This window comes from Ochotona curzoniae, unplaced genomic scaffold (assembly GCF_017591425.1).
Source record: "Ochotona curzoniae isolate NIBS_2020 unplaced genomic scaffold, NIBS_Ocur_1.0 contig_2210, whole genome shotgun sequence".
NCBI classification, from domain to species: domain Eukaryota; kingdom Metazoa; phylum Chordata; class Mammalia; order Lagomorpha; family Ochotonidae; genus Ochotona; species Ochotona curzoniae.
Window position 1 is genome coordinate 37,818,469 of NW_024465369.1, and position 23,656 is coordinate 37,842,124.

Here is a 23,656-nt window from a genome sequence, read left to right on the forward strand (position 1 = left end):
CCTCAAAGCTATTCTTCAGTGATGTATTGCCATTTTTTTTTAAAGATTTATTTTTATTATTTTTCATTGGAAAGGCGGATATACAGAGAGGAGAGACAGAGAGGAAGATCTTCCGTCCGATGATTCACTCCCCAAGTGAGCGCAATGGCCGATACTATGCCGAACTGAAGCCAGGAGCCTCTTCCGGGTCTCCCACGTGGGTGCAGGTTCCCAAAGCTTTGGGCCGTCCTCTACTGCTTTCCCAGGCCACAGGCAGGGAGCTGGAAGGGAAGCGGGGCTGCCGGGATTAGAACCGGCGCCCATATGGGATCCCGGGCGTGCAAGGCGAGGACCTTTAACCACTTGCGCCACCGCGTCGGGCCCCGATGTATTGCTATTTTACAAATGACTCAGAGGCTAAACATTTTTCCTGAATCCATAGGTCTTATGTAGTACAGCTTGAGTTAAACCCAAAAGCTCAAAACTTTTTTCATTGTGTCAAAACACTTATTTGAAACATACATATTTAGTTAATCCTCTTAAGTTACTTAATTAACCTTGTAAAAACACAAAAGTTCACTAGTCAGACTGCCCAGGTAGTAAGTTTAGAGTGAGTTTAGTATAATAGATAACATGTGTTATCTGGAATATATTTGGAATGCAATTAATTTGATAGGCAACATTAATTTAAGAAAAAATAAAAGGTAACAATGACCTCTAGTTAATACTGATAATACCTGACTCACTTAAAAGTCAATAATGTATGTAATACTTTATTTTTAAAAGCTATTATCTCAACTCAATACTAGAGATATGTCATTAGTGCTAATTAAAATTGTAATGTAAATGTCATTGAGTAAAGATGAATATTTGCCCTTGTGGATTATTTCACACATGAACTTAGACAAAATACTGAGAAGTGCTAAGGATTATTTCCTACCATGGTACCATTTAGAGTCCTCGTGTAGTGTACAGAGCCACGTGAATTGACCTTTGTGTACACAGTTCCAGCTGCTTGCAGGAAAACAATAGCCACACTCAACGCAGACACTCATGGATATATTTCCAGTTGTTAATACAGGATGAGATTCATTTGGGATGTTGTTTCTGAATTTATACATATTAAATATTGTATCTTTTAAATAAATACTATTTTTGCTAGAGAAATATATCTGATAAGTTATAATAAAATAAAAAATAATCCACAATTCTTATTAATGATTCAGGTGCACAAAAATTTTTTACTAGATATCTAATTTACATTTTGTGTTGCTTGCTTGTTTTAAATTTTGTTTTACTCAGTTCCATCTTGATAGCTAACTTTTAAAATCTGGTAAATACTTTCACTACTGGATCCTATATGTGACACAGTTCTCTTAATAATCAGCAAAAATGTAATTAGTGTATGTTAGAGATTCAGATTCCTGCTTCAGAAGTTAGAAGATTAATGTAAAATACTATTAGTCTTGTTCATATTTGTTTTAAAGAAAGGCTTTTAACAAAAACTCTAAAACCTTAACTCCTTTAAAAAAAATAACTTTTATCTATAGATAATTTTAGTGCTAGAAATTTACTAATTTTTTAATAAAATTCTGTTTAAATGATATGCCACAGTTTTCTGAATTGGGCTCATGACATTAACCCCGGATGTATGACCCTCAAATGTTAGCAGTAATGGGAGTCGAGAAGTTGCTGCTCTGAAAACAATGAGAAAACAGTAAAAGGTTTTCACTCAATTAAGCTTAATTCTCAGGCGAAGATGTTAATTTAACAGACTCTGAGACACCATTTATGTTATTTTGGCAATTTCAATTCTATGGGTGTAATTAAGGGAGCAGTTGCTAGTTTTATGCCAAGGAATCTGGGTGAATTAAGAATTAATTAAGAAACAACTTGAAACTTGGCTTTGGTTTGGTTATGTTTCTGAATGGTTTTTGTATAATTAAAAAAATAAAAATAAAAACCAGCCTCCATTGGATATTTTTAATGAAATAAAAAGTAATGAAGTAGTTTTAGTGTGTATAAAGTGTACCATTGAAGGGTAGCCTAAACTATGTGTAGTATTAATTACATATAGTAATTTGACTTAAAAACAAACCAAGAATCAGTTTTGTTAATAAAATGTTTGTAACTTTTAAAAGGAGATTAAGATAAAAGCTGAAGATACACACACAGAGGGAAATTTAGGTTTAAAGTGATAAAAACTTTATGAGATATTTGTCTAGGATACTTAAATGAAGTAGGTTGTTTCTCAGAAGCCACAGAACTTGTCATTAAATATAAACTTTTTCTCTTCTTAGGTCATGCTCTTAAACCTCAGGTTTCCTCTATTTTTACATCATTTTTGGATGGATTAAAAAAGTTTTATATCACAAAGGTAAGAATTTGTATAGAATTCTGAAATTTTAAAATGCTTATTAGGTTGTTAGTTTCCTGTCTTGTTCCCTTCACTGACAACAACTGTAGGATGTTTTGCTATATATGCATGTATATTTCATAATTATTTTCATTTTGGAAAAAGTATTTCACCAAAAAAATTACCCATATAATTCTGGACATTTTAAAATTCTCTTCTAATTTATAAGTTTATGAAAAGAAGGCTGTATCTGTTTAATGCTTCCAACATTTTTTTAACTTTGAATTTTTCTCTTTATAGTAGATATCCGTGGGTAAAATAAGCATGAATGTGTGTGTGTGTTTTGGCTTCAGATTGCTGAATTTCTTTTCTAAAGGGTTATGCCAGCTTACACTATCAACAATGATATGTCTATAATTTCTTGTTGTATTCTTGTTGTTGTACGTAGAATTTTGTTTATATTTTATGTTTACCAGAAAGAAAGCTTGGCGTTTCTTGGTACTACAGAGACATCAACAGTTCCTTGTATTTTCTACGTGTAATTTTTGTGAATTATAAATAACTGGGAATGACTGTTACGCCAGGAGTGACAGCTTCATTTCTTGTGTGTGTGTGTGTGTGTGTGTGTGTGTGTGTGTGTGTGTGTGTGTGTGTATGTGTGTGTGTGTGTGTGCTTTGATGGTTGTCCTTTGAGTAATGAAATCATTAAATGCCATTTGTCACAAATGTTGTAAATAATTTTTCTAGTCTCTTTTAGTGAAGGTTTTGCTAAAATTTCAATTTTTTTTTTCTTTCCTTGTGGTTATTTAATTACTGCTTAGCTTAGAAAAGCCTATCTTTTCCCAGAAATATGGTCAGGGCCATTTTATTCTCTACCTCTCTGTCTCTCTCTCACTCTCTCTTTAACAGGAAAGTCTTAAAAAAAAAAACCTGTTTTTTATTTCAATTTTCTGTGTGAGATAAAATCAACATTGATCTTCACCTCCCACTTCCCCATTACTTACTAGTGTCAACACCATTAGCTATCCCTGCTTTTCTCTCATCTTACATAGCACTTATCTGAGAATTTCTAGTTTTCCCTCTTATTTTCCTTAAAAATTTTTTTTCCTTAGTACCACTTCCTGTTGCTTATTATTCTAGAAAATTGTTGGAAACTCTTACTTTTAAGAAGTCCATTGGGGTTTTGTTTGAATTGGAGTAAGCTAGTATTTGAATTTGGGTGCACATTGACAGGTTTATAATGTGTTGTTTATGCATTCAAGAATACAGATCTTTCTCATCGTTTTAAGACATGTTTTCCTAATGCAGTTATTTATATTATTTTTAAGATTTTAGTAGATACCCATTTAATTTTATGCCTAAGATCTCTCTTGAAAATATATAATGAGAAATTGTTTTTAGCAAATAAGGATGTTGTTAGGTTTTATTCTTCATCTTTAAATCTAGCTACTTTATCATTTTGTAGTTTAATTCTTTTTTATTCTTTACTACTGTTACAATTTGATAAATTGCATGTGATGTTTACCTACCAGTATATGTCATTCTGACTAATACTATAGCATAATTTGGAATGTAGTTTTATTATGTTATAATGACCTGAGTAGGTATATTAAGCATTCTTCTTGTATGATACATTAAGTTCCAAAGTTCAGTTTTTAGGAAGTTGATGCATTTGAGCCTAGGTTAGCAATAAGAAATCAAAATGTATTTCAGTTTACTATTTTGTAGACTTAAAATTTATGATCTTAACATTTTATGTTATCTTTTGCAGTTTAAAGGATTTGATCCGAATCAGCTAAGTATAGCTACATTGCTGTTTGAGGGGGACCGTGAGAAAGTTCTTCAACATGAAAAACAAGTTTATGACATTGCTGCAAAATTTGGGTATGACTTTAAGTTCGTAATGCCAAGAGAAAATTTAGTGAAAATTCCAGTATTTTCTAACAGTTATTAATGTGGTAGGCATTAACTTCCATGAGTAGATGTGTTTCAAGATGTTATTAATCTAAATTTAATATATTACAAATACATTAATAAATTATGATAGTAAATTATTTCTAGTAATTGTTTTTCTTTATTTCTAAAATGTGTAAGTTAGATTTATATACTACTCAATTTGTCTAATCCTATGTATATTGTATTTCTTTTAGATTTTTATATTAATGACAATTTTGTGGGTTTTATTTCTTGTGCTATAGTAAAATAGAGAAAAATTCATTGTCATGTTACCCTTTAGTTACAATAATGCATGTATAAACCATGTGATACTTATGTTTTTAAAAGGAAATTTTGTTTAATCAAAGGCATTTGATAAATTATTTTTACTCCACTCCTGTCACTTATTGTTTTGTGCTAGTATAAAGAAACAGAAAACATTTCACATCTAAAACCAACTGAATAATGATGGGGTGGTTTCTGTCTGTCAGCTTGATGGATTATAAGACTGATCGATGAGAACCACAGTGAAAATGCCATTTATCAGGACTCACTTTTTTTCTTTCCTTTTTAAGTGCATAAACTAAGAGCTTTCTGGAGCTCTTTGTTTTTAGTTTTTTTTTTTTTTTTTTTAGAGATTATAGCATATACGTTATGCTTAGCCTGAGTTTTTGACAAATATTTTCTTTTATTATTTTGCTATTTTTAAAGAAAGCTAATGAACACTTAATTGTAGAGCCATGTTGTTAAAATCCCACTTTTATGTAATTTTTCCACATATGTCAGCCCTTTATCCTTAGAACTGTCTGAACTTAATATTAAAATGCAATATAATTTGTGGAGGAAATGTTTTGATCATAAACTTAATCTTAGTTTACTCTTATAACTGTTCTTGAGTATTAAAATTTAGTTCCTTTTTATCATTTTCTAAAGTTTGCTAGTGGAAATTCTTTAAAAAGATAGTTTATAACTTTCGCTTTTTCTCCTCTGTTAATACTTTTGGCAGAATTACTGGTATTTTAAATAAGTTAGTTCAAAATATTAATGTCTAAAAGGGTTCAATTTCAGATCTTCTCATTTTGATCTGGAATTTTTGGAACATATATGCTTCTCTTTCTAGAAGGAATTTAAATCTATGTGTTAACCTGCTTTTAGGTTTCTGTGTTGTATATAATTTAGAGTGGTTTTTTTCCCTTAAAACTGAAGAGGTTTAATAAGAAATCTTTTATATCTGTTCTAACCTTAAATATTAGAAACTTTAAAATTGTTTTTTAAATTTTTAATTGGGATTGTAAAGTATTTTATGTAATGGAAGAAGTGAAAATTATGTCCAACTAGAATCACTGTATACAGTGTTAAATTTGGCGACTAGGGTTAAATTTGCTTAGATGCAGCCACACATACATACAAATTTTATTTTGTAGAATCTGTGGTCATAATTGCAATCCAGAGTGGCTAGCAAATATTTAGGAGTTAGTTCTGGACCATGTTTCCTGTTGGACTGTGGTAGATTGTTTGTCTTACCTCCCCCGTAAGTTTTATAGTTCATGACCTGTCTTCTTGGGCATCAGTGTTGGTGTCTGTTGTATGTTAGATGCTTGGTTAAATATTTTTGCAGTTAATTAACTAAAGTGAAGACTACAGTGTGCTTGATATGGTTTATTCTCCTTAATTTATGCCTAATTATTATGCTAACAGTTAAGCATTGTAATTCCATTTTTAGGTCTTTGCAGAGCTATTTGTCAGTTTTACTTAAGCTGTCCCCAATCATGAAGCCCAGTAAGAGTTGTTTTTCAAACACAAGATCCAGTGGTCTTCACATTCTGATCCTGGAGCTCCATAACTGTTGGTTTAACTCTAGCAATGTTTACTCTCAACAAAACTTTTATCAAATTCATCCATTAAAAATAGATGATAGTAAATGAAATATCAAACCTTGGTAATGATTGAGGCCTCACTGTTGCTTGTTATTGCTCTGTCATAGTTAACTTTTTAATGTGCTTTCATTTTGGCTTCTTCCATTTAAATAGAGAAAGCAACACAGATTATGCTTAGGCAGATGAGTTAGAAATATTTTGATTTTTTTTCAATATTTGCAATTACCTTCTTTTGGTTTTCTAGTAGGTATCCTGCAAGTTGCCTGTATGTACTATTTTTTGTCCTCATTACTGGGGATTTGGGCACATTTTTCTTATTTAAAATGTCATTCTATCCCCAAACCTCAGTTTTTTCCCCTTTTACATAACAAGCGAGAGGAAAGCACAGCTGGTTTATCTAATGTTAAACCTTTCATATGTTGGTATAGACCATTATTTTATTTTGAGTGATGGGATTATTAATTCATCATTTGCTTCCTCTTTTTATCTTCAGTTCTGATCACTTCATTAGTTTGAGATTATTTTTAATGAAGAAGCTCCTAAAATGCATTTTAATGTGCTAGCCATTTTTTCCTTGCCTTCTATTCCCACTACAACCTTCTTGGATGCCATTGAACGCATGTAATCCAACAAAATATAGTAGCCACACAATGAACAGTCATCCTGGGTTGTTTATCCACGTTGGCTAGTGATGCACTGTAACTTCTCTTAATAGCTGAGCAGAATAGACATTCCCTGTCAGCACTCCTGACCAATATTTTGACAGATACCATAGAGCTGAAGGTAATAAGTTACAATTATTTTTTAAATGTGCCCAAGTTGTTTAATGTAATTCAGCCTGAGAGTAATTCAGTTCACAGATGGTCCTTTTGTAAAAGGATTGTCTCTCATTTCTCTTTCCTTAATCTTCCCCACCCTTCCTCATGAAGCAGCTTTCTTACTGCTCAGAAACTTTACAAATTGATGTTGAAGTTTGTGACGAGAGCAGAAAATGGAAGATGGATGTTGCTACTCTAACATAAAGCATTTTGAATCTCAGTGTAGTTGTAGTTTTTTTTTTTTTTTTTAAATAGTGGTTACTAGAATAGCAGTTTAGAGGCATTTAAGTTTTAGCCAACATGGTATTGACTGGTTGTTGTATGTAAGATATTAATTCTGGCTAGTCCTATATTAGGACTTTCTTCAACATAACGGAAACCAGCCTACTAAATGCTCGTTCCTTTCTGTTAAATCCGAGCACTGATCTCTTAAATCTTTCGCTAATCAACGCCTTCGTTCCTTCTCACCATCAGGTCTAGGGCAGACTGTTTCCTAGGGCTTTGTTTTCTTTCTCTTCAACTCAGAATCTGACTTGATTTCATATCTACCTGAGTTACGGACTTGGCTATTTTCCTCCAGGCTCTTGCCGTGATCATTTGCTGGCTTGTCTCCTTTTTGTTTTAGAGTTTTATTTGTTTTTGTAGGTCTATCTCCAGTCTTACTCTAAATCCAGAATGCCTTCTGTCTCGTCTTATTTTTCACTTTCACCTGCTTGACCTAAGTTTTGTCTTTGTTCATGAATGTTCCATCTATACAGTTCTCTTCAAGTACACCACAACTGCTTCTTTCAAGTCATTGCCACACCTTCTAGTATATGTGCTGCTGAGGTGAGCACGCTACACCTTCTAAATGACAATAATTTTGCAAATAATTAAGTATAATAGTGTCAGAAAATTCTGATGTAGCGTGTGTTTTCTAGCCTGAAATTGCCTTATGGTATTGGTATAGAATGGAGAATACTTCTAGACTGCATTGTTTACTTACCACGGAATCTGGTAAAACCTCAGCAAACAAAGGATTCAATTGAAAGCTGTTGGTTGAGACCATAAAAAATTTTGGTTCTTTACTTGACTTAAATGAGTTAAAACTTCATTTCTGTCTGATAATGTAAAAAATGTAACTAAATACCTACTAAAGCTGTACTTGTTTATTTCCTATTCAAATAAGAGTAATGTTCACCAGCTAGAGTACTTGAAGTGAATTATATGATATATGAGATTAATTATAACTGGAATATCAAATACAGTAATTTCTTGGAAAAAATTGCTTTCAAATTGAAAGGGGTAGTATATATGTCCTAGCAATAAGACCTTACTTATTTTCTTGCAATTATCTATGCACTGCTTTATAAACTATTTCCTTGAAGACTTATTTTGTCTCCTTTAAATAATAAACTCCTTACAGTAAGCATGATGTCTAAAACCCCAAAAATTGTCTACTTAAGTGTTTCACAAACTTTTTGGATTTGGGAATTCCTAGTCAGTTATCACAGTTCTTTGTATTTGAACAATGGAATATAATAACAGTTTAATAAAAACTAAACATCCTTTATGCAAAGTGCTTAGGACTCAGTGGATTTTGTATATTTTTGTTTGTGTGTTTTGGAATATTTGCATGCACATAGTAGGCTGTCTTGGCAACAGGATCTTAGTCCAAATATGAACTACACTGGTTTCATGTACACATTATAAACATAGCCTGAAGGTAATTTTATACAGTATTTTAGTGCACATGCATTTTGATTGCAACTCATCATGTGCAGTCCATAGAATTTTCCACTTGTAATGTTCTGCTGGTTCTTAAAATGTTTCACATTTTGGAGTATTTCAAATTTGAATTTTCAGAGTCAGGAAATTCAACCTGTATGAGTAGGATATGGGTATTTTAAGTATGTTGTTACACTTGTATAGATTATTTCATGTTATTTAAACTTGTTTCTCATGGCCAATTCTTTCACCGTTTCATTTTTATGTGAAGATTTTTATCTGTTTGAAAGGAACAGTTAGAGAGAAAGACAGAGGTCTTCCAACCTGTGATTCACTCCCCAAAAGGCCACGGCAGCCAAAGCTGGGCTAGTCTGAAGACAGGAGCTCCTTGTAGGTGCAAGGTCCGAAGCATTTGGTCATCTTTTCTTGCTTTCCCAGGAGAATTAGCAAGGAGCTGGAACAAGCAGGACTCCACTCTTCACTCATATGGGCTGCCTGCTTTGCACAGCATGTGTAACCTTCTTACAAGTAGCCCATTCATTGCTCTTTTGAACATATGGGGAGAAGTAGCTGAGTTCAAATGAGTCAGTTTTGTTTGGTGGATTGAAGTTTGAGATTAATGACTAAACTGAAATGTTAAAAGTATTTTCAGATTTTTCTTCTGCAAACTTAATCTCTTGACAGTTTTTTGATGTGGTTAAAATAAATGAGATTAAGATAAAAATGGGTTGCTTTGTGATATGTATTAAACTGCTAAGCAGTTATGGTGAGGTATTTTATCAATTTGCATAGTTTATATGTTTTATTGGTTCATTTGGCATGTATTGATAGTTTGTTCTTTAATCACAGTGGGTTGGCTGCTGGAGAAGATAATGGTCAGAGAGGTTATTTACTTACATATGTCATTGCATACATTCGAGTAAGTTATATCTTATTTGCCTTGCTATTTACTTTTGTGAATCAATACCTTTACTTTGTATGAGTGAAGTTGTCTTTATTTCCTTAAGCTCTGAGCTTTTCTATTTTCACACATCATTTTCACATGCAATCTAGATTCTCTGGAATCTTCAAAGGCACATTTCAACATTCAGTATATGCTTTTGAGGAACTTAAGATTATTTAATATGTCTTTCTAGTATTTAAAAAAAAAATGAAGCCTGAAAGTTGGGAAAAATTCTATTCCCAACATTATTTAGTCAGAATCAACGTATTTTTAAAGTACCATTTCTTATTTGATTTAAAATCAGATCCAAGATTCATAACTCATTAACTGGGTCTTTAAAATATGCTATTTAACTTGATTACAAGTAGCTGTTACTTCACTGGTCATAGTTACAATAGAGAATCTAAAAAATAATTCACGTGCCCTTGCACTAAAATTTTCCTAATTGTAGATTTTCTACTTAAGAGAAACTTTATGAGTCATATTAATCTCAAGTCTTTTACCATCTTTCACACTTAGCAGTAGAAAATTGTTCTTTTGAAATTTTGTTTTCTTTCTTTAGTTTTGTTTTAGTTCTTTGGCTATAACAAACTCAGGTTTCTCAGTTTTGTGCTGAGTGTGGTGCTACTTTTTGAAAATTTTTAAAAATTAACCTTTTATGTACTTGAATGATATTCTTAAAGAATTTTTCTCAGATATCCTACTGAGAATTTGCCTTTCTCAAATACTAAACTCTAATTTTTCACTTTGCAATTGTTTTGTCTTATAACCCTTATATGTATAATTTGTTTTTACTTTTAAGAAAGCTCAAATCAATGTGTTTTTACTCTATAAATAATTTAGACTTAAATTTTAAGTTGCAATGAATTTGAAGTATCTAGTCCTTTCCCTTCTTCCTGTTTTCTTTAACAATGATGATAGTGAAAAATATATTTATTACCAGCTTGCTGCATTAGAAATTGTGATCAAGTGATCTATAGCTCATGAAAGGTAATTGGTGATTTTAGAGCTTATAAATAATGTCTGCTAATGAACTTAGTGTTCCAACTTGCTCAGTAGTAATCTTTTTGAGCATATACAAAATTTGGTTTTAGACAATTTCTCTGAGATTGACTATTTTCCCATAATATTTAATTCACAATTCCAGAAAAGTAAATACAATTGTGACAGATACGGCATAGACACAATTTTGGGAATATTTATTAATTTTTAGAGTTCCATTTAATATTAAAGCTGACTCAAAAGCAACTTGGGGATTTTTTCAGGCCTGGGGTTATTTATTTTTTTTTTTTTTAATTGCAGTGCCTGAAGGTTAAGAAGCGACTTTGTATGCCTGCATCCCACATCAAATTGCTGGGACTAGTGGTAGCTCCACTCCTGTTTATAGCTTCCTGCTAACCTGCACCTGGTGAAGTGTCATGTGATGCTTTATATAGTTGGCTTCCTGCTGAGATGGAATTTCTAGCTCTCAGCTTCAACCTGGCCCATCCCTAGCTCCCTTTGTGCTTCCCTTCCTGTTTGTTTCTTCTTTTGTTTCTTCCTTCCTACCTCCCTTCCTTTCTTTTTTCATTCCTTCCTTCCCTTTTTCTTCCCCCACACCCTCCTATCTCCCCTCCTTCCCTCTTCCTGCCTTCCTTAAGACTGACTTATTTATTAGAAAGGCAGAATGACAGAGTCAGAAAGATCTTCCTCCATTGATTTACTCCCCAAGGGGCTGCAGTTGTCTCAGCTCAGCCAGGCGGAAGCCAGGAGCAAGGAACTGCATCTGGATTTCCCACATGGGTGGCAGGGGCCCAAGTCCTTGGGCCGTCTTCCATTGCCCACCCAGGTGCATTAGGTGGGAGCTGGATGAAATAGGAGCAGCTAGGACTTGATCTGGTGCTTTGATATGGGATGCTGATGGCATTGGAAGCTGTGGGGATGCCAGAGTTGCCACATCAGCTCCATATCTATTCTTTGAAATCTTTGTGCTTCTTTGATTCTTCCTATTTTTGTTAGTAAAACAAGCATGCTATTGATAAACAAATAATGTTTTTTTTTATTTTGAATTTTTAAATTTTATGGTACAATTTCGTAGAGACTGGGATTCCCCTCCCCAAACCAACCCCCCCACCCCCGACAGATTTTCCCCACATTGTTACAATAGTGCAGTCTTTCATAAGGAATCATGATTCCATCATCTTGATGTTTAAGTATGTCCTGACATTGCTGTACAAACAGTGTCAGACAATACAGTATCCCGTTGTCTACACATTTCCAGCAGTTTCATTGGGAGAAGTATTTTATGGTGTAGAATATCTTTGTAGCAAATTTACTTTAAGATGTTCTACCTATTCTGTCTCCTCAAAGATAAGCACTAGGGCCAGAGCCATGGCTAAATGGCTAAATCCTCACCTTGCAAGTGCCACGATAATGGATGCCAGTTAATGTCCCAGCTCCTCCACTTCCCATCCAACTTCATGCTTGTGGCCTGGTAAAGCCGTGGAGGACAACCCAAAGCCTTGGGACTCTGTACTCATGTGGGAGACCCAGATGAAGCTCCTGGCTCCTGGCTTTGGATTGGCTCAGCTCTGGCCATTGTGGCCATTTGGGGAATAAACCAGCAGATCTTTTTTTGTCTCTCCTTCTCTCTATAAATCTGATCTGCCTTTCCAATAAAAATACATTTTGAAAAAAGATAAACACTGTATTCTCTAAATTTATTCTTAAAGAAAAGGTAATTTTAAAAAGCAAAAATATCTTTTTTCTTTTTCAAAAAGATTTATTTAAAGACAGATTTAGAAAGAGAGGGAGAGAAAGATAAAGAGAAATTCCATCTCTTGGTTTATTCCCCAAATGGCTACAAAGGCCAGTGCTGAACCAATCTGAAGCCAGGAGCCTGGAGCTTCCTGCTGATGTCTGATGTAGGTTCAGGGGCCAACCACTTGAGCCATCCTCCCTTGCTTTCTCAGGTCATAAGGAGGAACTGGATTGGAAATGGACCAGCCAGCATACAAACCAGTGCACATCGAGATACTGGTGCCACAGGCAAATGATTAGCTTGTTAGGCCACTGTGCCACCCCCAATATCTTATTTTTTTAACTCTGCTTTTATCCTCCACTTGTCTTTCTTTTTTCTTTTATTAGTTTATTGAATTTATTTAAAAGGCATTATTATAGACTAATAGGGAGAGAAAGAGAAGGGGAGAGGGTTTTCTATCCACACATTTTCTCTCAAAATAGCTGCAACAGCCAGGGCTGGGCCAGGCCAAAGCCAGGAACTGGGAGTTTTTTCCAGGTCCTCCATAGTGAGTTCACTGACCCAAGCACTTGGGCCATCTTCTGCTGCTTTCCCATGCACATTAGAAGGGAGCAGAATGGGAAGTCGAGCAGCTGAGACCCAACTCAGTACCCATATGGGATGCCAGCACTGCAGGCTAAAGCTTTATCCACCTACCACATTTTTTACCTTTCTGCTTCTTCAATCTTGATGACCGATTTTTGGTATTTGCTTATTTGCTATTTAGGCTATTAGATGGTTCTGCTAGTATTTATAAGTACATAGATTGTTTCTCAATAGAGGGTCTATTCATTGGAAACACATTTGAGTTCTTACCATATGCCATGCACTGCACCTAATGCTCAGGACACAGGGAGAGTAAAGTGGATGTGGAGATTGTATGTTACTCTTAGGGTTCCTTCCTGGTGCTCTTGGGAAACGACTGAAAAAGCCACTGAGGATAAATTACAAGCTTTTAATGCTCATAATTATATGAAGACGTAACAGTGTATATTGAAAACTAATGATATTACTGATCCTTTTTCTATCCTTGTAGCTTCTTGACTTTTATATGTATGTCTTAACAGGACTTGGGCTTGGAATACTATGTATTAGGAGAATCTTTTGAAACTTCTGCTCCTTGGGACAGGTAAAATAGTATAAAACGCGTGATGTTCACATGTGGTTTCTTAGAGCTGCTAAAGTCATATGTCTCTGATGTGTGAACATTAAAATTTTTAGGAAGGAATGCTGGATCAAGGTAGCTACTGTTGTTTAACCTAGTGTCTTCATCATCAGACTGCTGTGCTTTCAAGCCACCATATTGGATACACAAGCCACGTGTAGTGTGTGTGGCGGGGGCTGGGGGCTGGGGGCAGGGATGAAGGGAATGGTATTTGGGGTCAGTTTTCAACTCAGAACAAAGGTATTGTTGGAAATTTACAGCTTGATGAATCTCTTGGCTACTAAATGCTGCTATGTGATTTTATTTAGCTTTAATTAAAAATTTTGAGTGACTAATATGCTTATTCTCAAAAGAGTTCTCCAGAATTATAAAACTTGTTGATCTTTTGTAACTTAAGTAATTGCTGATAGAAATTTAATTTAAGAAATACACAATGTATATTTTTACCTCTAAGCAAAATTCTAACACTGAAACATATATAGAAAATATCTCAAAATAAATGGAAATATGTTTTAGAGGATTTTCTCTAATGGAAAAACACAAATACTTGTTAGCATATTAATAATAAAAGCTGATGAGGAAATGTGAGTGGTTCTATTTTAAATGGACTTGTGAGTTGTTAACTCATTCAGGAATTTAAAAGTTCTTAAGAAGAGACAGACATGCCGGGGAACCCCACATCCAGTATCAAAGTTACCCACATTTAAGTTCTGGTTCCACTCTTCCAACTGCACCCACCCACATGGGAGACATGGATTAAGTTGAGATTAGAGAGATTTTTTCTGTCCACTAGATCACTCTCCAAATTCCCACTGTAGCCAGGATTGGACGAGACCAAACACAAGAGCCTGGAACTCTCTGTGTCGTAATATCCCTAACAGCACTTTCACTATTACAGCAAACTCTTGCTGTAACAGCTGTATTACTGGATATATGCATGGCTGTAAACTACATGGCTTAGTCTATATAATCTTACTGTTTTTTTATTAAATAGATTCTCATACTCAGTTTGTGACTAGCACCACACCTGCCTTTTGATTTTCTTTGGCGATCTCTTCAGTTCTTTCTCAAGATTTATTTTTTTATCGGAAAGGCAGATTAGATTTATGGAAAGACAGAGAAAGATCTCCCATCCACTGGTTTAGTCTGCAAATGGCACAATGGCCAGCACTGTCCCAATCTAAAGCCAGGAGCTTCCCCTGGATCTCCACATTGGTGCAGGGTCCCAAGATTTTGGACAATCCTCCATAGTTTTCCCAGTCCATAAGCAGGGAGCTGGTTGGGAAGCAGAACAGCCCAGGACATGAACCAGCACCCATATGGGATACTGGCGTTTGAAGGTGGAAGACTATCGAATTGAGCCATCACATTGGCCCCTATCTTTTCAGTTCTTGGGTTGCTAAATGGACCATGGCTTAAAACATAAAACTTATTAGGTTATCACCAGGGAATAAAATAGTTTATCCATACCTTAAAGGGTTTTTTTTTCCAGGTGAAACAAAATTGGTAGTTATAATTAATTTTTTAAAATAATACTTTTAAAGCATATTAATATCATTAAATATTTTCAGACCTCCTTTCCCTTTAGGATTACTACTGTCTCTCCCTTGCTCCTTTGAGTTAATTCAGTATAGCACAGTACTCCCAGCATTTTATGCAAGCATTTTAGTCTGATTGAATTTTGGCTTGAGAATAGGCTATGGAACATTTACTCTACTATGATGCTTATTAGTTTAGTTATTTTAAAATAAATAAATACATTGGCAGTCATATAATAAATTTTTCACTAATGAGTTCTTTAAAGCTTTTTTTTTTTTAAGTTAAGATCTAGTAATTACATTTGCTTTGAATTTGGGGCCTGCTTAAATGTAGGAAACTGCACTTTTTATGACTTCTGTTTTTCCTAGGGCTTAAAAAAAAAAAGAAAGAATTTTGGTCCTTAAAGTTATGAATGGAGGACTAACTTTGCCTGACAAGGTTATTGGTTGTTCTTGAAATGATGACTAAAAGCTTTAATTGAGATAACTTCAGACTTGAAAGACACCAGCAATTTGCTAGAATTTGTGTAGTTTCCTAAATATTATTATATCTCTTCCAGGGTTGTAGATCTTTGCAGAAATGTAAAAGAAAGAATAAGAAGGGAGTGCAAAGAGAGGGGTGTTCAGTTTGCTCCTCTTTCCACATGCAGGTGAGTATTTTTTTTATTATTCTTTTACTTATTCTGATAAACTTTTTTTCTTATTCAGTAGAGGAAAATATAAGTTACCAGCTGGAGAAAAGCTTCAGGCTATTCCTTTTGGCAAGCTTTCCTGACTTCTCTTAGCACATTGAGGATGGTGTCACTATGATTTCAGAGCCATGTGGAGTACTTCAAGATCTTCCTTACATGAGTCAGTCTTCTACCCTGTCTAGGCTCCTGGATAAAAAGGGCTACTTCATTCACTGAAATTATAAATTACAGATTCAGTCAAGAAACCATAAGTTGTATAAATACTTTATTTTAGCTATTTTTTGTTGAATAAAGGTAGAATAAAGAATAAGAGTAAAATATTGTCAATTAACTTGATGTATTCCAGTAATAGCTTTCTTTAATAATTGGAATTATTCCATATCTATACTGTTGAATACTGACTGTAGTCACAAGCCACATATCACATTTGAGTAATTGAAATGTAAGCTTTTACATTTTATTAATTTTTTAAATAATTTAAATTTGAAATGTCAGGCATGGCTAATATCTTCTGTACTGATAATGCATGGAACCCAAAAAAATTTTCTTGAGAAGAGGCACTTTGTATTCAGGCTTTTGATATTAATTTTATGTGAAAATGCCAGGCAATTGAATGCATCAAGAATGAGTTGAACATTTGACATCTTAAAAAGTTACAGAGTTAATTTGAGTGGAGAATGGAAATCAGAACAAATTATGAATGAGGGACCTCAAAATAAATAATGCAGTAGTTATCTAACGTTCTGTATTTTATTACTACCTCACTAGTTTCTGTGCTCATATGTGGTTTTCAAGAACACGTCTCCAAGATGTGTTAGGGAAACAAACAACTTAATATTAAAATAAGTGAAAGTATTCTTAGAAGCAATGTGATAACTCAATTAAGTGCACTTAAAATTAAATTTCTAAAATACTTTATAATTAAACACAACAGCAGTTTTTATGTTTGAGATACTTGCTAGCTTACATTGGTTTGACCTAGATTTTTTTGAGTTTATGATGTCCCACCAGCATTCTATTTTTCTCTTATATAGTATTACAGTATTCAATAAATTGAAATATTTGATACTTTATTATGAAAAAAGGATTTATGATAAATTATTTTGTCCAGCTTTAGGCTAGCGTAAGATAGTCTAGGCTAAGCTGTGATGTTCAAGTAGGTTAGGTGTATTGTGTGTACCTGGGACATTTCAACATAAAATATTTTCATATTAGTGTGAATTGGTTGGAACATGACCCCACTGAAAGTCAAGAAGGATCTGTTTTTCTGTTCGTGATGCTTGTTCTTCTGATTTTCCTAGAGCTATTTAATGCTATCTATGAAGTCAGACCTGAGCCTCTTCCATTTCAGAAACTGTTTTCTGAAAAACTTAGATGAGAAAGAATTGCTAATCATTGATTTTGACACAAAGAAAGTGCTGCAACAGTGTGTAACCACATAATTTTTTTAATAATGAAAGAATAATGTAGTGCGTTTTTCAACCACACAGTTACTTGTTTGGGTGATTTAAGTCTCTTAAGAAAAAGGATTGATCTGTTTTAAAAGGTATTAGAACTTAGTCACTTCTGAAGTGGACTCAAATGGAGGTTTCCAAAATTATTTTTTTGTTATTATCTCTTATGAATGCTATATATTTACTCATCTCATTTATCAAATTTCATTTGATTGTGGTTATCTGTAATGCTCATAATTAAAATGGTTTTCCAATTTTTCTTCAGCTTTCTAAGTCTGGTTTGAAATGTAAATATTCAAGTGATTTTTTAAATGAGTGAATTAACACTAGGAGAAAACACAGCTGGAAAATGGACAGCGGCATTATTAAACAGTTCATTTCTTCTGTTCTGAGGCAGCTAACATTTGGCCTACAACACCTTTTAAATTAGATGCTATTTGTATTGTATAATAAAAAGAGTATTTCCTCTATATTTGCTCCTCTGTTAAATTCTTTGTGAGAACCTTTGTGAGTGCATTTGGAGATATTACCATGGTTACCTTGGCTTCCTTTAAACTGCTTTTCTAATTGTGTTTTGGAAGCCCAGATACATGTGTGTGTGTGTGTGTGTTTACATATGACCCAGTTAAGGACTTCTAATATGTTTAGTTATATGCATACATGCACACAAACAATGTGATTTAATGATCCAAAATTCTTCATATGTACACTTATAACTGTGAATACGTATGGTCTGACAGATACTATTTCAACGTATTATATTCCAAGCATCCAGTTCTGTAAATATTTCAACCATATAATTATTTCAGTTATCACAAGTAGTATACTTGTTGCTCAACTTAAGTCTTATAAAGACACCTACAAGGTGTCATGTGTGGCAATGGGACATAATGAGTTAAGGTCATGCCTCTACATCTTGATATGATCAATTTGTTTCGTAAATATTTACTTTTTTTTTTTTTTTAAGATTTACTTACTTTATTTGAATGACAGAGTAACAGAGCATTCTTGTTTATACTGGTTCACTCCCCCTTGGAACTAGGCTTTGTCGGAGCCAGGAGCCAGGAGCTAGGGATTCCATCCAGGTCTCCCATGTGGGTGGAGGGGAAGTCCAACTGTCTGAGCCATCGTCAGCTGCCTCCCAGGTTCGGTAGCAGGAAGCTGGACTGGCAGTGTGCAGTAACTGGCGTTTATACCAGCACTCTGATATGAGATGCAAGAGTCCAAGGCAGTGGCTTAATCTACTGCCCTTTTAGGGAAGATAATGTATTTCACCCAGTCAGATTGTATTTGATATTTGTACATTTCTCCTATTTTTCAGGGAGTTTTAAATGCTCGTACTTAGTTCTGTTAATTTTGAGATCGTTTGGAACACTTTGAAGATTCACCAGGTTTGATCTTGCCTGGATAAAGTCTTTTTTTGTGTGTGTGATGAGGTTTTATTTCTTACTAATTGAGAAATAGTTACATCGCTTTTAAATTTTTAATACAAGGTGATGGTAATGATCCAGACTTTTAAGAAAACGGATGCAAAAACTGGGACCAGTAGTTCATAGACCTTTTGTCATCTTCCCCTAGTGTTCATATCTCATGTTATTATAGATAATCATCAAAAGAGGAAGTTGAGGTTACAACATTATTAACTAATCTACAAGCCTTTCTTTACCATTCATCCCAGTGCTGTCTTTTTTTTTTTTTTTTTTCTGGTTCAGGATCCAATCCAGAATGACATAATATGCTTAGTTACTGTGTTTCTTCTGGGAAAATTCCTCCATTGTTATTTTCATGGCCTTCTTATTTTAGAAAAATACTACTATTTATTTTATAAAATGTCCCTCAAATTGGATTTGTCTGGTATTTGCTTAGGATTGAATTCAAATTATACTTTTTTTTGATGTTCATTCTATTTGAAAGACAAAGACTGAATCTTCCATCTGCTTGTTTACTTTTTCAAAGGATTTATTTATTTCCATTGGAAAGTCAGATATACAGAGAGGAGGACAGTTAGAGAGGAAGATCTTCTGTCCACTGATTCACTCCCCAAGTGGACACAACGGCCGGAGCTCAGCCAGTTCGAAGCCAGGAGCCGCTTCAGGGTCTCCCACATGGGTGCAGGGTCCCAAGGCTTTGGACCGTCCTTGTCTGCTTTCCCAGGCCACAAGCAGGGAGCTGGATGGGAAGTGGAGCTGCCAGGATTAGAACCAGTGCCCATATGGGATCCCAGTGTGTGCAAGGCAAGGACTTAGGCTATGGCGCCAGGCCCCTGGTTTACTCCTTAACTGGCTGCAGCAGCCAGGCCGTCTGTCTGTGCAGCAGAGACCGATATACTTGAGACATCACATCCTGCCTTCCAGAGTGGGCATTAACAGGAAGCTGGAATCAGGCAGAGTTGGAGTCGAACAGGCATTCAAGCAGCTCCTAACTGCTGTGCTAAATGCCTGCCCCATGTTGTTTTGTTTCTTACACCTGAAGTTAGAGTTGTCACTTCCAGGTTATCCTTCATTTCTTTTTTCCTCATTTTTTTCCTCGTCTGTTTGTTCTATTATCTTTCAGTTGATTTTGCCTATACAGTGATACAACTGCATCTTTCTTACCTAAAGAGATAGCTTGGCTTTTCTGTAATTCTCCATTGAGGGATCCCTCGCTCTAGCACCTTTCCCAGTTGGTTTTCTTAATATTTGCGTTATGATTTTATTACCTTAGCATTTTCCATCTGCAAAGATGTATCTACATTGAATTTCTTAAGGGTTTACAGTGCTCTTGTTAACAGTTATTCTTGGTCACTTTAGATAGAGTAAAACAGTTTTTTGCCATCAGCAACCTTGACCTTGGTAATCCCCTTCACATTCTTTGTTCTTGCATTCCCTGTTGTTTTCTTGAGGTATTTTAATTCTCATGCAGGCCATGTTTTAGAAGCTTTGCTTTGTGTAATCCAGGAGATTACCATTGTCTTGCCAACAAATAGCCAAATACATTCCAAATCCAGACTCAGACATAGCCTGTGGTGTGGTCTTGTATGGCTAGTCTTTCCCAAACTTCTTAGGCATTGTTGCCATCCATGATGGAGGACATCAGAGAGCATTTGTTTTTATGGAATAGACAGTTGGTCATTAATACTTGCCAATCTGGATAGCTACTGTGTGGTTCAGAGTGGCATTCAGTCCTCAGGCAGCCAGGAAGAAGAGGGCCACTTTGTTCCTGTTTTTTAAATCACATACAGCTCTTGATGTTTTCTGTATATTTATTCTCTGTATAAAGGAATCTAGTCCCTCATTAGATAACTTAATAAACTGAACCTAGAACTGTCACCATTTTGCAGCACTGTTGGTTATTCTATATCCTGAAGCTGGATAATGTTTTTCTTAGAGAATTTAGAAATGTTTCTCTTAATGCATTTAAGTGATCTGTATAGGAAGAAAAATGTTACTGATATTTATCTCATTGTTGTTTACTTTTTAAATTATAGCCATGACAACAGTCTTTCTTATCACCTCCAGTATAGTGACACTTTTTTTCTACACAGAATCTTTAAGTCCCTTGAGCCAGAGGAATCCAAATAATTAGTGTACAGTATTTGTTGTCAGTGCATTTAATATGGATGAGGACTTATAGCCTCCCCGTGTTTTACCAGCGTGGATTTTTAAGATAATTAAAATTTATTTTCATCACTGTTGACATGTTCATATGTGTACCCATATACTTTACGTTTCTGTTTTTAGCAGTAACTGGGCCAAAGAATGGGACAAAGTTTTTGTTTTCAGTCTTGTGTTGTCTTTCTCTTAGGGCAGATGTTTTCCTTCATGTCTGCGTACTGTGGCCTCACAGAATGTAATCAGCCTCTGCATGCCTGGACCTCTTTGCATGGCCCAGGATGATTTTGAAAAACGTTACAGCTGTGCCATTATATTAAATATCATCTTATACCAGCCATACGAAGAACTAGTTATGAATTGCTGGTTGAATTGGGAAAAATAGAAGAAAGTTACGTTGTTCTTTTTATTAAGATATGTGCACTTTTAACACTTTAGGGTCATGCTTTTTGTTAAGTGCTGTTTTTGTGTGATTTAAAGAAGACGATCTGTGTATCACATGTGCTTTCACACTTGGTGCTTATAACTCCATTATTTCTAGATAACAAGACAATTTAAATAAGATCACCAAGAAAATAATAAAACACTATTGAAATGTGCAAGCATTTTTATTTTCTTTCTCAATAGAAATTTTAGTAGCATGGGACATGGACATGCAGACAAGGAAGAGATGGAATCTGTACTTGTAATACTGAATAAAGTGGCACTTAAGTCCATTTGTTTCCAATTGCATCCTTAATTCACCTGTTTTATCAGCCTCTCTAAAAAGATAACGAGTCGACATTCCTTCTGTAACTCAGGGTGCGGGTAGAAAATGAGACTGTGGCTTAAGCTGATTCAGTGATCTGGACTTCAAGTTGCTAGACGTAATATCTGTTTCCTCTTAACCCAAGCCCTTGTGGAAATTGTGTCTGTTTTTCAGGGTGACTCAGACTTACGACGCAGGTGCATGCATCTACTTCTATTTTGCCTTTAACTACAGGGGAATTAGTGACCCACTAGCCGTGTTTGAACAGACTGAGGTAATTATGCACACATGCATTTTGCTTTTATATTAATGTAAACAGATTTTATTCTCACTTCAGTAATTTTTGTTTAAGGATTTGCTTATTTTTATTGGGAAGTTAGATTTACAGAGAGAAGGCGGGACAGAGAAAAAGATATTTCGTCTGCTGGTTTACTCCGCATGTGGCCACAATGACCAGAGCTAAGCCAGTCTGAAGCCAGGAGCTTCTTCTGGGTCTCTCACACAGGTGTGGGGTCCCAAGGTTTTGGGCCATCCTCTGTCTCTTTCCCAGGCCACAAGCAGAGAGCCGGATGGGAAGTGGAGCAACTGAAACATAAACCTACGTAATCATCACCCCAGTCAAAATGATAAATATATTTGTTATTTCCAAAAGTTTGTGTACTTTTTTAATCGCCTTAGCCTTCAGTGCTCTGTGCTCTCTCCAGTTACCAGAAACCCCTTCCTTGTAGGACTACAGTAGCATTGCTTCTTCTCTCCTGATCCAAACTGCCATTCTGTAAATGCTGCTGGTTTCAGATGTTTTTGCTTTACTTGAAGTAATTTGTTGGAATTTAAGTTCTTAGAACAGGAGCTAGCATATTTCTATTTCATTTGGAAAAACTCTAAATCTTAGGTAATGAGAGTTCTTATTCTAATTTTTTTATGAAGTTATGATTAACATGTGATACTTTACAGGGTGCAGGGTAATTCTTCAGTGGGTAAATACAGGGTACCCCAGTTGCAGCCTGCATCCAGCCTTTCATTATTTCTTATCCTTTCTTACCCTGAGTTGGAGCCTAACAGCTTCTTCCAGCTGGTTTTTTATAAAGTACATGAGAGCTAGTTGTTCTCAATGGGAGATCTTAGAGATTACTTGCAAGGAGGTTTGACCCACCTGCCCCACCTGGACCCTCTTTGTCTCAGCCTAACTCATAGTTTATATGTTTTTAATTAATCCTGAGAGACTCAAAATGTTGTGAATAGTCCACTTCATAGCCATTACATGTTCATGAGCCATTGGGAATTGAAGGTCATTCCAGTTTCAATTAACCTTTTTCATTCCAAACTTTAGTCATTCTATTTTTTTGTTGGATTTTTCTTTGTAACTTGGATGCTAGATGTGGAGCTTAGTCAACATCTGACATGTTAGGAAGGTTAAAGCATGGAAAACAAAATTTTTCCAACACTTCAGTATCCATAGGATTCCCAGGTAATTTGTCTCAAGTCATGGACCTTAAGCAGTGGTCTCCATAAGCTCTTTTGTTGTTCTCAACTTTGTAAGCACTCTTGGCTGTAATACCCATTGACATTAGGCAAGTAATTTGACTAAGTTCATTTCTTAATTGCAATTATTCTATAAGGCTACAGAGAAACAAATGAAATATACCAATCCAATTGCTTGGTACTTCCAGGATGTGCAGCATTCGGTAAATGTATGTCACTAATGATTATTGGGTTAATGAGGTATTCAGTTCCAACCAGAATGTTTTTTCCCCAGAATCTCCATGTCTCAACATTGTCTTTTTAGGCATTGTAATTGTTTACTAGGAAAAGAACTTGTAAAGCTAGGTTGCAAATTTTAATTGCTTCTTAAACACAGATAATGTGAAAGGGAAAATTGGCTGACTTTTCCACTGCAAAGTGATATTTAAGTCGAAATGACTTGTGTTGTTTCCAAATACAGGCAGCTGCTAGAGATGAAATCCTTGCTAATGGAGGGAGCCTGTCGCATCATCATGGAGGTATTCTTTTTTGAAAGTACAGTTACTAATAATCTATTTTTGAAAATATTTGATTTAATAAAATGTTGGGTAAAG

General features: G+C 35.0%; 1 protein-coding gene across 1 annotated transcript in view; it reads left to right on the forward strand.

Moving 5' to 3' along the window:
* AGPS (alkylglycerone phosphate synthase) overlaps nucleotides 1-23,656 on the forward strand; it is a 115,836-nt gene that overhangs the window by 71,539 nt on the left and 20,641 nt on the right. Inside the window, exons 13-19 of the mRNA XM_040971783.1 lie at nucleotides 2,280-2,356; nucleotides 4,107-4,219; nucleotides 9,522-9,591; nucleotides 13,462-13,523; nucleotides 15,658-15,747; nucleotides 21,756-21,855; nucleotides 23,524-23,581. Of these exons, the coding sequence (XP_040827717.1) occupies nucleotides 2,280-2,356; nucleotides 4,107-4,219; nucleotides 9,522-9,591; nucleotides 13,462-13,523; nucleotides 15,658-15,747; nucleotides 21,756-21,855; nucleotides 23,524-23,581 (570 nt within the window). The remainder of the gene's footprint in view (nucleotides 1-2,279; nucleotides 2,357-4,106; nucleotides 4,220-9,521; nucleotides 9,592-13,461; nucleotides 13,524-15,657; nucleotides 15,748-21,755; nucleotides 21,856-23,523; nucleotides 23,582-23,656) is intronic.